Genomic DNA, 13760 nt, shown 5'->3' with positions numbered 1-13760 from the left:
TTTAATTTTAGAGATGTTTCCAGTTAAACCAGAATCCAGGAGGTGTGGATCACAGCATGATCATAGCACGCAGCAACATTTTGGAACAGCAGAAGAAGGGAACTAGAGACCATCTTTTATTCTGTTCAGTTTTAACAAGTGGCTATCCAGTGCTGGATTGGCTAATATTTGTATTTTCAAGGGCCACTTTGTCCTTCATTCAGGAAAACGGAGATAAAGATCCAGAGAAATAGTATCCTTTTTCAATGCTGATATGGTCCACTCCATATATGAGGCCCCAGGCCATTTCTACTCTCCCCCCCCCCCATACACTGCATCTCTGTTAAATAGTTGTCTGCCTGATGTTTATCTTCCGATAATTCACACCTGAAAACAGGAAGACTTTGTGAATTTGCAGTATTCCCAGGGCTATTTTTGGGCAGGAACGCACAGGAACGGAGTTCCGGCTGCCTCCCAAGTTGGCCACGCCCGGCAGGAACTCATTAGCATATTCACATCCAACAGCAGAATCTCATTAGGATTGGCTACAATTAGGGGTGTGTGGCCTAACATGCAAAAAGCCCTGGGTTTTGACAACAAACAAGGTAAAGAGAATAAGAAACAAAAGGTAGGTGTGGCTGGATGACCACACTTCTGGCAACATGGGGGTGTGGCCTTATATGCGAATGAGCTGTGCTGTCAGGGTGTGGCCTAATATGCTAATGAGTTCCTGCTGTTGTGTTTGGCCTATTATGCTAATGAGTTCCTGCTGGGCTTTTTCTACAAAAAAAGCCCTGAGTATTCCTATTTCCATGTCAAACAGCGTTTAGGTTAAGAGAGGTCATTGCATGCATCATGGGTCCTGTAGTCTTTAGGCTGCGAAAGTATATATTTTATTTAAAATATTTATATGCTGCCGTTCCTCGGCTCATGACGTACAATGCAACTTTATACAGTGGTGAAGCATCAAAAAACATAACAGGAAAACTCTAACAGCACAGAAATTCAGCAGCCAAAAACAGCCACTCAGGACAAGCCCCCCCCCCCCCAAGTCTCCCAAAGATACCTGGAATTCGGTATCTGAAGAAGGGTGCATGCACACAAAAGCTTATCCCCAGAATAAGACTTTGTTGATCTTAAAGGTGCCACTGGACTCAAAACTTTGTTCTGAAATTAAGGACAGTATTGAATTTCATGGTTTGGTTTGATTAGACAGTTTGAGGTTCTTTTATGATTTATCCACACTTGGGGTAAAACTGCAGCAATCTTTTTTCTTCATCTGTAATATAATTCAAGAGCAATATTGTCTATATATTACATATCCACGGTGTTAAAGTGGTATAAAAGAAACACACAAAAGCAGGAAATGTAGTAAAAAGAATAGTCTGGACAAAAATGGCCTCCCTCATCATGCTCAAAATTTAAAAGCAATGGAGAAATACAGAGATTGTAGCTGAAATAGCTGACTCCCAGCAGCATTTTTGAAAGGTGAGAAGGAAGACGCGAATCCTGTCTTCCCAACCTCCAAGGAGGGCCTGGAGTTGTCCCAGAATTATAACTGATCACCAGAGTGCAGAGATCAGTTTTTGTTGAACTCTCTTGGTCAGAATTACACTTCTGAAGTTTTATGACATATGAATCAGTTGCTTCAACTGATCAAAGGCTAGGTTGTTCCTTAAAGCATCCCTGATCTGTGAAAAGCCATGTTTGTCATTCCAGGAAGTCAAGCTTGGTTTCTGCACAGAGCCAGTAGAGGGCTCTGATCTCTCACATTTGAGAGCTCAGCCGGCCACTCAAAGGGATTTCTAAAACTTTAAAGCGGGAACACGGTTTTGTGGCATTTGGGTACTGCGTGGCTTTTGTTTCGGGTAGAAAGGTGGCAGTGTCCTGTAACTTACAATGCCATTGAGGGGAGGAAAACATTCTTTAGCTTCATCTCCCAGTAAGTAAAGACATTTTTTCATGGGGGAGGGGGGAGGGGGGGAGGGAGGGAGAGAGAGAGAGAGAGAGAGAGAGCGATCAAGCTGTACGCATGCTTCAGCACCTACTAGAAGAGAAGAGATTGGATTTATACCCCGTCCTTCACTACCCAAAGGAGTCTCAGAGCGGCTTACAATCTCCTTTCCTTTCCACTCCCCAGAACAGACACCCTGTGAGGTAGATGGGGCTGAGAGAGCTCTTTCAAGAACTGCTCTCGAGGGAGAACAGCTTTGAAAGAACTCACGACTGACCCAAGGTCACCCCAGCAGCTGCATGTGGAGAAGTGGAGAATCAAACCTGTTTCTCCCAGGGTAGAGTCTGTGCTCCTAACCACTATAGCAAACTGGCTTTCTTAAATTAGAACCAAGCTTTATCGCTTCAGTGGCATACTCCATTTGGAATAATCTTTCCTCTGGAGAAAAGGTATTCACACCCCTGTCATATACAGAGCAAGTAAGGAACATGCTGTTGGCAGGTGCTGCAGCACAGGGAAAGACGGGAACACACACGGACTATGAAGATGGAAAGTCCTGATTCGAGCTCCACTCTAGCCAAGGATGGCTGTGGCCCTGTCAGTGCAGCACCTAATTTTCACACACCACGGTGTACCAAACATCCAACTACCAACCTCCACTTCCTGGTCTGACTAATAAATGTTGATTGTGCAGGTGTAAAAGCAAAGAAGCTTCTTGAAATCTCCCTCACTATTAAATCTGAGCTATGTCAGGACCCACAGCCAAACAATGAAGTACACGCTTCCAAGAAGGTTTTACTTTTATTGAAAAGCCATAGATGCAGTAACATGAACACTGTTAGGAATGGCGGGCTATCAATGTGCATAATAGGATATAGGGCATTCGTATGAGCCCCCCCCCCCCAGCAACACCCAATTAGATGGGCTCCCGCACGTGGGATTCAGGAAATTTAGTTAGAACTTCCGGTTAGGGAGGATGCCTAGCGCCTAACACAAAAGGAGCATTATGAGCACAGAACACTCATATTACACGCTCATTGGCTGGCAAATTTACTAATAGGAAAATTGTTTGTGGCAGGATGCCGGTCCAACTAGCACAGTAGTTGCTATTCTTTCTAGAAGCAGTTCTATTTGGTCTCAGGGAGAGAGAAAAAGAGGACATAATTTTAGCCAGAGAAGACTGGAGAAGGGGGTAATGCTCATTTAATCTTGCATTGATGGTGGTGACTCCTTATAGCCAGTAAAACATATATTCTACACATGCAACAGAAGGAGATGGTAATGAGCTGGGCAAATGGACAGCATCATAAGCAATATCATCGACATTGTTTGTACCTCTTGAAAATTAATAAAATATTATATATTTTTTTAAAAAAGCAATATCATGAGCTAGGTTAGAGCCTTTAGATGCATAATGCTTCCAGTGAGTTTAGTGCCTTTACAGAGTGACAACATGAAGAATGGTCCCTGCCCTGAGGAGTTTCCAATCTAATATGATTTTTATTTTTATTTCATGGGTTATTTCAGCAGAACCTACCATGAGTTTCATGAAGACTATGCTATCTGAGAAAGCAGCTGCATATCTTCAAGGTCAGTGAGGGCATTTAAGCCATTTTTTAAAAACTCTAATGGATTTGCAATGACTCTGGTCAAAGCTCCAGTGTTTCTTTGTTGCATACCTGTTGTTGAATACTTGACATCCTCCTTTTCTGTCTGAGCCATGTGTGATGGGAACTCACTGCACCGTGGGCATTCTCTGCCCTTTTAGGTGTGATTAGTTTCGAAATCCTTTAGGCATGGTGAGAAGAGAAGTCATAATTTCAGCATATGCCGCTTGCTTTACACCAAGTCAGACAATTGGTCCATCTAGCTCATTATTGTTTTGCTCTGATTGGCAGCAGCTCTCCAGGTTTTCAGGAAGAGATGGACCTCACCTGCTAGCTCAGATTCTTTAACTGGGGATGACTGAAATTCAACTTGACACCTTCTGCTTGCAAAGCAAGAGATCTATTTGGGCTAAGAGGATTTTAGCTCAGTGGCGGAACATGCAGAGAGTCCCAGATTCTCTAGTTAAAGGATTTCAGGTTGCAGGTGTTTCATCTTTATCTGCCTCAGACCCAGAAGAGTGACTGTTGGTGTATGTTGCCTCTTATTCCTTCTGGCAGCTCCCTGGTGGAATTTCCATGGATGGAGTCTGTTCTGGGAATTGTAGGGATGAAGGGATTTTCCTGATACTATTCCTTTGTTATTCTGGAACTTTGCTGTTTGCTATACCCAAGTTCCAACATTTCTTTATTTCCAGTTTAACCAGGATAATTTCTAAAATTAATTCCTGAGCTAGACCACATGCAGTTCGCTCTCTATTCTTTCAGTTCACGCATACCTTTTCCCTTTTGTTTTAAAAAGTTTACTTTCTAAACTACTGGTGCACATCAGTAAAAGGCCACACTTAAAAAAAAACTTGTATAATGACACCAAGATTTGGGGTGGGGGTGTCTTTCAATGCATACATGCACATCAATGTTGTTGGGTTTTTTTGGGGGGTGCAAATGCATGGATGGAAGGAACAGTAATGCTGTAGCAAAGTGCACATGCACAGGGCTTTGTATGAAATTTGGAAATAAGATTTGGAAGGTTCTCAAGCACCAGTTCCACTTTATAATTGAGGATTCAAAATCCAAAAAGGAAATTAGATGAGAATTTTGGAAGCATCCCTAAGAAAAAGCGTTCAGAACAATAGAGACAGTTTTCTACCTCATGCATTCTTCAGCTGCTAAGTGGATGAGATCAGTGGAGTTACTTGTATGCGCATGTAAATAATTATTACAAAGACTCTACGTATTAAGGATTCTAGGTGAGCATCATATACACCATGTAATTACTGCTAATGAAATTCAGGATTTTCCCCTCTTTTAAGGAGATATGCTTTGCCAATTGTTTATGCTCCCTGATGCAGTTCTAATTTTCTGCATCTTTAATGCATATTCTCTAGAAATTCCATAGATGGGCGATGCCAATAGTCTGATTAGAAGTGATAACCAACAGGATCGGAGTTGATTTCCTGAACGTCTTATCAGTACTTCCAGAGATAATTGCAGTTTTTTTAATGTACATTCATTTACGCAGAGACTCACGATTTACGTCGGTAAAACTCGCAAATAGTGTTATGAGAGTTAATGAGTTGTAGAGGATGTTTTCAAAATATATCCCTTATCAATGGTTTATGTTTCCTGCAATATTCTTTATACTTCTTTAGTGAATTTGATTGTGAATATGATCTGTTCATATCCCTTAGGAGCTTCCCTGCTCTATGTGCTTCTGTTTAGAGATGTTTCTGAAATTCTCCTCACCCAAATTGCTCCCTCATTGACATGGCCTTGTCAGTGACATGAGACTGACACATTAGAAATCCTCTTTGGTTTCACCTTCCATTTTTCCTATTTCTGATAGGCTTTGTTAGCCACAACTTTCAGTTCCTCCACTCTTATTTGCATACCTTCCACTACTTTTACAATATGCAAATGTGCACTGATTGAAAATTTGAAATGGCAGTGACCATGTGCTCATATAAGTTGAATCACAATTCTTTTTCATGGTGTTTTACTAATGTGTGTTGACTGAAAATCGATTTATGTGCTCATATGCAAGGTTGAGTCACAATCTCTCTCTCTCTCTCTCTCTGTTGTGGCAGGGCAAATTTCATGTGCTACATGGTGGGGTGGTGAAATAAGATTGGGGGGGGGAAACGAAAGCTGCTGCAAACGACTCATGCTGCCATCCAGAATTAACTTTCTGAAAGTCTCTGAGTTAAATCAGAATTAAGGAGGAATGAAATGCATGCCAAGTCCCAGAACTGTGCAGGGTGTTGAACTCATTTGTGATAAGGGCCAGATCTGACATAAATGGGATTTTGTCAGTCTGAGCCATGTTTGTCATAAATGTAATACCAGGTAGCGAAGATAAAAGGACACAGGCAAGCACAATTAAAGATGCAGTGCAGCACTGGGCTGATGCCCTGTACTGCCTGGAGTGGGGAGCAAACCCTTTCCCCAGCCTGCTCTCATGGTCAATATGCTGAGCCTAGGACCCAGGGGTAAACATGAAATGGCAGGACATTGCAAGCTCACATTGCAAACCCCCCCCCCCCCCCCAGTCTACTCAAAGTGGCAGTGGCTCTCCAAGGTCTCAGGCTGAAGTCTTTTTCATAATAAGCCGCAGCCTGGTCCTTTTAACTGGAGGTGCCAGGGACAGACCCACCTGGCTCCTTAGCTCAATGAACACAAGATAAAAGCCTCCACCGGGAAGCTCAACTTTTGCAGCCAAGCCCCCTTCCCCTCAGCCAGCAAACTTCAGCAGATAACTCTAGCAAACCCACCTGGCTCCTTTGCTCAATCAACACAAGAGAAAACCCCCCACCGGGAAGCTCAACATTTGCAACCAAGCCCCCTCCCCCTCAGCCAGCAAACTTCAGCAACTAAACCACTCTAGCAGACCCACGTGGGCACAGGAGCAGCCAGCAAAGATGAGGAAACATTGGCAGCCCTGCCCTCTGCTCTCTGCACTCAGAGGGAGCTTGGAAAGGCAAGGACAGGAGGGGGTAGGGCAGGGGAGGGGAGGGGGGAGAGAAGAGAGCCATGGGCTTTATTAAAGCCCTAGGCAGGCGGATTCCAGCCCGCGGGCCGTATGTTTGACACCCCTGTGCCAAGAACCTGGGGCAGCTGAAGTGGAGTCAACACGTTTCTGACTCCCCCCTCCCACCCTGAGTTTCAAGATAGTAAATCCCAAGGGGTGCTAAATAAGGCTAGATCTGTTCTGAATGATCCTTCAAATAGCAGTCTGTGCCTTTACAAAAAGTTGCCATTCAAGGAGCAAAGAAAGAATAAGATTGATATACCTTTCTTGCTGTGGTCTCTGTAGGGTGAATGCAAATTTTTGGGCCACAGAGACATCCCGATGCAAGCTGATTGTACGGAATGCAGTGTTCTGCTATCAGTGTACAACAGCACCAGTGTAACGTAGTGGTCAGATTGCTAGATTTTCTAAGACTTCGACCAATATTTGTTGGAAATGCAGACAGAACGTTGGCACCTACTTCCACATGTGGTGGACATGTTGCATAGCTAAAGAATATTGGGGGGAGATTGGAGAGATATTGAACAAAATTATGGAGATAGTAATACCATTAAAACCGGAATTATTCCTATTGAACATTTTCCCCAAAATATATGGAAGAGGAGAGAAAAATCTGTTGTTACACTGTATAATAGCTGCAAGAATAAGTTATGCCAAGTATTGGAAAACAGATAAGATCCCAGATAAATTAGAGGTGATACAAAAACTTTTTGAGGTCGTCAAAATGGATAAAATATCGTGTATATTAAAAGGGAAAGACGAAGATCTGTTTGAGAAAAATTGGGGGGAAACTATACAAATGGAAACTCAAAATGAAGGGTCAGGAAGAGATTTGAGATATGAATTATCCGATGTAAATATGGCTGTATGCTCGTCTATGTATAGCGTATAATTCGAATATGTTGTTGGATGTTGGTTAATAGATAAAATCAATAAAAATATATTTTTTAAAAAGATTGCTAGATTAAGACATGAGAGACCTGGGTTCAAATCGCCATTCAGCTCAGCAGGGTGGTCCAGGCACTCTCTCTAAAACATACAGTCCCATTGGAGCCAGCAATACGGCTTGAGCAGCAGAGTGTTTCATTTTAAGGATAGCTTCAGGTGGGGAGCTGTGTTGGTGTGCCGTCAAAGAGCGAGATTCGAGCCCAGTTGCGGCTTAAAGACTAAGAAGATTCCCAGGGTATAAGGTTTCAAGAGTCAAATCTCCCTTTGTCAGGTATGTGCCTGTATGGTCCTTAAAGTGCTACTGGTCTCAGATCTCGCTTATTTTAGTGACTGATTTATTTCAAAAAAATGGCTGTTTTTATTGGCCTAGAAGGCCAATAAGAATGGTCTAAGAGTGCTTCTTTGTTCTCTCTCTGTGTCACATACTTTTCCCAGGTGAAGGGTTCTTCTGGGCAGTATTCCCTCTAAGCTGAGTTAGTGTGAGCTGGCTCACTGTTTTTTAGCCTCCAGCTCACACAGTTGTGTCTCAGCTCAGGAAGGATGGCTCCAAAGGGCAGATATCATCAGCCACTATCCCTTGGTCATTTATTTCCTGGCTTCCCAAGCTTCACCTCATGGCACTGTGGTAAAGGATCATCAACTATTTTGGTTCATGCCCTTTAAAAGACAATGAACATAACCTCAATATCAAATCAACAATGGTCCACATCAACTCAACAAAGCCAATAGAGGGATAGATAACTGAAGCGAATAGTGTCAAAAAGCAAACTGTGAAACAAATTGGTCTCAAACACTTGTTGAGAAAGAAACATGTTGATCAGGTGTCTAAAGGCCAAGAAGGATGGGGCTCAGTGGACCTCTCTAAGTAGCACATTCTCTATTCTTGGTGCTACCATTGAATATGTCCTGTCGCTGCATTTCTGATGGGAAGGGAATAGAACAAGGTCTCTGCAGATAATCTTAGTGTAGACAGATATGGTTCTTAAGATAGTCTGTCCCTACAGTTTAAGGCTTAATAAAATGAGCTCTCCAATGATCCCCATTAACCAATGACAACCCCTATTTCGTTGCCTTGTCTCCAATAAACCACTCATCCTATTTGGTTATATTTGCCCTTGGAGATGCCTGCTGAAAATGTCAGTGTGAACTACTAGCAGTATCATTCTTTGACGTTCAGCTCCCTCCTCCCCTCCTCAAGATTTCCAGAAATTAAATCTCTGAGCATGGAAGGGAAGCAATTTACACACATGAAGATCATGAGTCATCTGCAGACCGCTATATCCCACACTGTTGCTGCAGAGATACCTTTTGAACAGTTGATAAAAGATTGCAGAACACTAATTGTTTTCCTACAGCATTTTTTAAAATGCAAAATGAACATCTGCTTGTGCCTAAAAAACGTGCCAAACAGGGGAACGACAAATTAATACAACAAGCAGAGCAGAATTTTCAGCAGTGTATAGTTGTGGGGTTCAAACAGGCACCCTTAGTATGAAAATAGGAGCGGCTCAAGTGTGTCTCTGTTTTCATTGGTGAAATGAACCAGCATTTGTGAAATTCTGGAGGGTATGAGACCCTTTTCAATGCTCATGGTTTTCTCTCTCTTCCCCCACCTATCCCAGTGTTAAAACCAGTCAACCGGTCACGTCTGAGGTGGATCAAAGACGGCATTCTCTACAACATAGACTACGATGATGGAAACCTTGTGATCCAGCAGCCTGGACTGTATTTCATCTATTGCCATTTACACTTTTACATCAACAGGTGCCCAGACACGACGTCTGATGTAAAGCTAGAGATTTTTGTGAATGAGACTTCTCAGAAACAAACTCTGTTAACACTGTGCAGCTGTGACAAGGCATCCAATAGGACATACCATGATCTCGTTGGGGTACTTCTGATCGAGCTGAAGAAGGGAAATCGAATAGCCGTGAATGTCGAACCATTTGAATATGTGGACACAGTTGTTCTTACTTCAAACAATGTCTTAGGAGCTTTCAAGTACAGTGGTGAAGACTGGATGTCCCTTTTTCAGGACAGTATCTCAAAACGGTCTTTAGCTAAACATTAAACAGCGTCTTGTCTTTTAGGTGTACCACATCCAGCCCCACTTAGAGGGGCTACAGAATATTCAGTTCTCATTATGCTGGAGTTGTTTCAGTTGCCATTATTTTTAAAGGATAGGCTTTCGCTGCAAACATCCCCGATCAAAGGGACTCTTCTGGAATGGGGGGGGGGGAATTCGACAAGAGACTGGGTTGTCATTACAAGGAGAGTGGGGACCAGAAGCATTTCCCAATGCAATGCCCTGACGCCTTCTATTCCGTTTGCTGGGCCACTGACTTCAATTGGAGGGACCTGCTTTTATTGCTGTTTGATCTGCAAATATAACCAACATATCGCCAATTTCCTCCTCCTCTTCAGCACCTCCGCAGGCAAACAGATACCTTGGCTGGCTGACTGGATCGTAAAGCCATGAGCCTGGCCCAGAGCAGCAAGAAACACTTGCCAGCTCAAGGTCCTGATAGACCAGATGCTGCCAAAATTTTTTTGTTTTCCGAATCCCACTAAGATTTAAAAACCACTAAAATAAGAAGAATCCATTTGCTGCATTTTGCAAATCAATACAATACTGTCATATTGTTTTTGTTATAATTTTGTATAAACTAATATTTTTCACCTTTTAACTTTTGAAATATAAAATTTTAATATTCAGCTGTATTAAATTCTGATGTTAAATACATATCGTTTGGGGAAAAATGACATGCATATATGTCTTTTCTTTTCAATTGACAAAAAACCCCAACATTCACACAGTCGGCCCCATCCCACCCCTGGGCCTGTCAAGGTCACATGCTATGGCTTTTCATGGGTTAGATCTTGGTTCCCCAAACTGCCTTTCTGTCAATCACTCACACATTGAGCTTCAGATTCCGGGCTCGCAGCTCAGTTCCCAAATGTGCAGGGATGCTATTTGGATCAGGACTGGGGGATGCAGGAAAAGAAGAAGAAGAGATTGGATTTATACCCCGCCCTTCATTACCCAAGGGAGTCTCAGAGCGGCTTACAAAATCCTTTCCCTTCCCCTCCCCACAACAGACACCCTTTGAGGTAGGCAGGGCTGAGAGAGCTTTCCTGAGAACAGCTCTGAAAGAACTTGTGGCTGACCCAAGGTCACCCCAGCAGCGGCATGTGGAGGAGTGGGGAATCAAACCTGGTTCTCCCAGATTAGAGTCCGTGCACTTAACCACTACACCAAACTGGCTCCTGCCTTCCTCACTGTGTGTTTTCCCAGCTCAAAATGGCTCTAGGGTGCACTATTTGCCCCACTGGGGGATACATGCATGCTGATGGGCTACTGGTGGGAAAGCAGAAGTCCTTTCTCCCCACACAGCCTAGTCCCAATCCAAACCAGGTTCCTGCATGCTAGGGAATTGGGACTGGGAACTCTCAATAGATACCCAGACACAATCCATCTTCAGTTCACTTGTATTCCCCTCGCACATGCACAATCACAAAACTCTGCACCCAAGCAACAGGAATGTGGCAACAACATCATGACTGCTTCAAAAACTCTTCTTTTTTGTGATATCTCACGTGTTCATGTGTGCTCCCTTGCATTAATAGAAAATCACACACATGATCACATCAAGCTTGCTTTTTCACAGTGTTTTATTAAAGCACACATGCATGTCAGTCACACACAGAGAGGCAACTATTCAAATTGACTGAGGTGTCTGAAAGCTGCAGCAAATTAGATATTGGCAGTGCTGTGTACAAAGGGGGGGGGCAGAACAATAGATGGTTATCAGTTTTTCTTAAGAAACAAGATGCAACAATTTGTAACTCCAGAACCGAGAATCTCTGAAGCATTTCTAATGTGGAAATTTCATAGCCCCGCCATTTTGATTTTTAAAAACACTGTTTTGATTTCCCCCTTGTGCAAATCATACTCACGAGCAATGCTCCCTCTATCTAAGCTGTGGAGTCTTGTGAGCACAAATTCTGCTTTGTGAGATCCTGGCATTAAAGTTGTGAGTGAGTGGCTGCTGCGTAAATTAGTTTGCTCTGGAGCCCTCCTTCCTGAGCCAAGACAAATATGTGTGAGCCGGAGGCTAAAAAACTGTGAGCTAGCTCACACTAACTCAGCTTAGGGGGAACACTGCTCATGAGTCTTTATTTCTGACTCCTTTTCCATCTCTTGTGCTGAATTTTCCCTGTTAAAATTCATGCCATGTTCATTATGATTGATGCACCAAAAGCATAAAAGCAGCCTGAGAGAAACACTTGAATCAGGAACATCAGAAATGAAAATTGGCCATAAGGATCACAGCAGCAACATCAGAGGTCATTTCGAGGGGGGGGGACGCGGGGGAACACAGTTCCCCCGGGTGAGGTGCAGGGGGCGGGGCACATGATGAAGCCCCGCCCCTTGCTTCCGGCTGCCCCGCTTCCGGCCCTCATTCAGCTAGGAGGAGGCAGGAGACGAGGGAGGGTAAGTTGCTTCCTCCCCGCCTCTCCCCACCTCTGCCTGCCTGGGGCCAGGGAGGGCCTTTGCGGGGCTTCCTTACACTCCCGCCGGCCTTGCAGGTCCACCGCCGGGCCCCTGATGTCAGGGGGTGTGGCATATGCTAATGAGTTATGCTAATGAGTTCCCCTAGCTCTTTTTCTACGAAATGACCCCTGAGCAACATTTTTTTTAAAAGAAACAAAAGGGGACATATTTGTACAACCACTCTTTAAATGCAGGATTGCCTTTCAGGTCAGGACTGATAAGAAAGGGTTTTTTCCCAAGAATCAAGTGTGTACTTTATTGGAGGCATGCTTATTTGAGTTGATGTTTGGAAATCTTAGCACAGGATAAATATAACTTCTGGCATTCAACTGGGAGGGCCATTTTAACCTCATTCATGTAATACTATTCAGCTCGTAGTGTTGCAAGTCTTCTCAAGTGTGTTGAAAGCTACTTCTGATCTCTGGGTTTACATGGCAATGTTGATATTTATTCCACTGTTTGGGAGACTTGCTTTGGATGATTTATTTTTTATTTATTTATTTATTTTTGGATTTGTATCCCGCCCTCCCGGAAGGCTCAAGGAGGCTAACAAGGGCATAAATGCCAGGTTAAAACAGTAAAAACAGTATAAAAAGTGCAGTAATAGAATACAATACAATCAATAAAACATCGGTGCTCCACTGATCACTCAATTCATAAAACCAAGATGGTGTTCTGGAGGTGTTATAACAGAACAACAGCCATATATGTACCCGCAGCCCTGTCATCCACCAGGAACGTCTCACACCCCCGATGATAACCGCTTAAGCGGTGGTAAAGTGCGGTGATGGAAAAAGTGGTGGTGGAATAATGGTGGCGGCGGCTCCTACTCAAAAGCCTGGCGGAAGAGCTCCGTTTTACAGGCCCTGCGGAACTGCACAAGGTCCCTGTAATGTACTGTCGCCATTACCACGTGTAGTGCATTCAGCCTGACATGCCCGGACTTGCCCGGGCTGGCCAGGCAATATTCCTCAGTAGCTTCAGTCGAAAGACAAAGGATCCATAGGATCCTAGCCGGCCCAATCAAAGGGCCAGCTTCCCAGCCGGGAGACCAATGGTCGCCCGGTTACTGTAAATAGCCTATCGGGAGTAGGGGGTGTGTTTAGGTGTGCTTGGTGGCGGGTTTTCTGAACGCATATAAACCGGCCTGCGAGCTGGTTTCCTTGTCTTTGTTCCTGATCTAATAAAGTACTCTTGCTGAATCACGCTTGCTGAATCACTCCACGTTCTGAATACTTTTCACTGGCGACGAAGGTGGGATCTACGACCCCATGAACAAGACCCGGACGCCAACACGAGCCCCGCACCGAGCCTGACGCCGAGACTCTCCGGTGGTTTCCTTGTCTTTGTTCCTGATCTAATAAAGTACTCTTGCTGAATCACGCTTGCTGAATCACTCCACGTTCTGAATACTTTTCACTGGCGACGAAGGTGGGATCTACGACCCCATGAACAAGACCCGGACGCCAACACGAGTACCGCACCGAGCCTGACGCCGAGACCTCTCCGGGAACCGCGCAACTTCGCATCCCAGCTCTCCGGCAACTGCTCATCGCTCCGCTCCCGGCTCCGTTTGCACACTGCTGACCCCTCGAGCAGCAGCATCGCTCTCCACGCCTAGCACGCTTCAGGCTAATCTCGCTCGACCATCGCGCCCGCCTCACCCGGTCCTCCGAGCGTCCACGAGCATCC

At 44.2% G+C, this 13760-nt stretch overlaps 1 protein-coding gene across 1 annotated transcript in view; it reads left to right on the top strand.

Moving 5' to 3' along the window:
* TNFSF8 (tumor necrosis factor superfamily member 8) overlaps nucleotides 1–10092 on the top strand; it is a 43157-nt gene extending 33065 nt beyond the window's left edge. Inside the window, exons 3-4 of the mRNA XM_015425569.1 lie at nucleotides 3461–3523; nucleotides 9136–10092. Coding sequence (XP_015281055.1) covers nucleotides 3461–3523; nucleotides 9136–9584 — 512 coding nt within the window. The 3' untranslated portion in view covers nucleotides 9585–10092. The remainder of the gene's footprint in view (nucleotides 1–3460; nucleotides 3524–9135) is intronic.
* Nucleotides 10093–13760: the final 3668 nt, after the last annotated feature.

This window comes from Gekko japonicus, unplaced genomic scaffold (genome assembly GCF_001447785.1).
Source record: "Gekko japonicus isolate JY-2015 unplaced genomic scaffold, Gekko_japonicus_V1.1 scaffold807, whole genome shotgun sequence".
Lineage (NCBI taxonomy): Eukaryota > Metazoa > Chordata > Lepidosauria > Squamata > Gekkonidae > Gekko > Gekko japonicus.
This window is presented reverse-complemented; position numbering and strand designations above follow the sequence as displayed.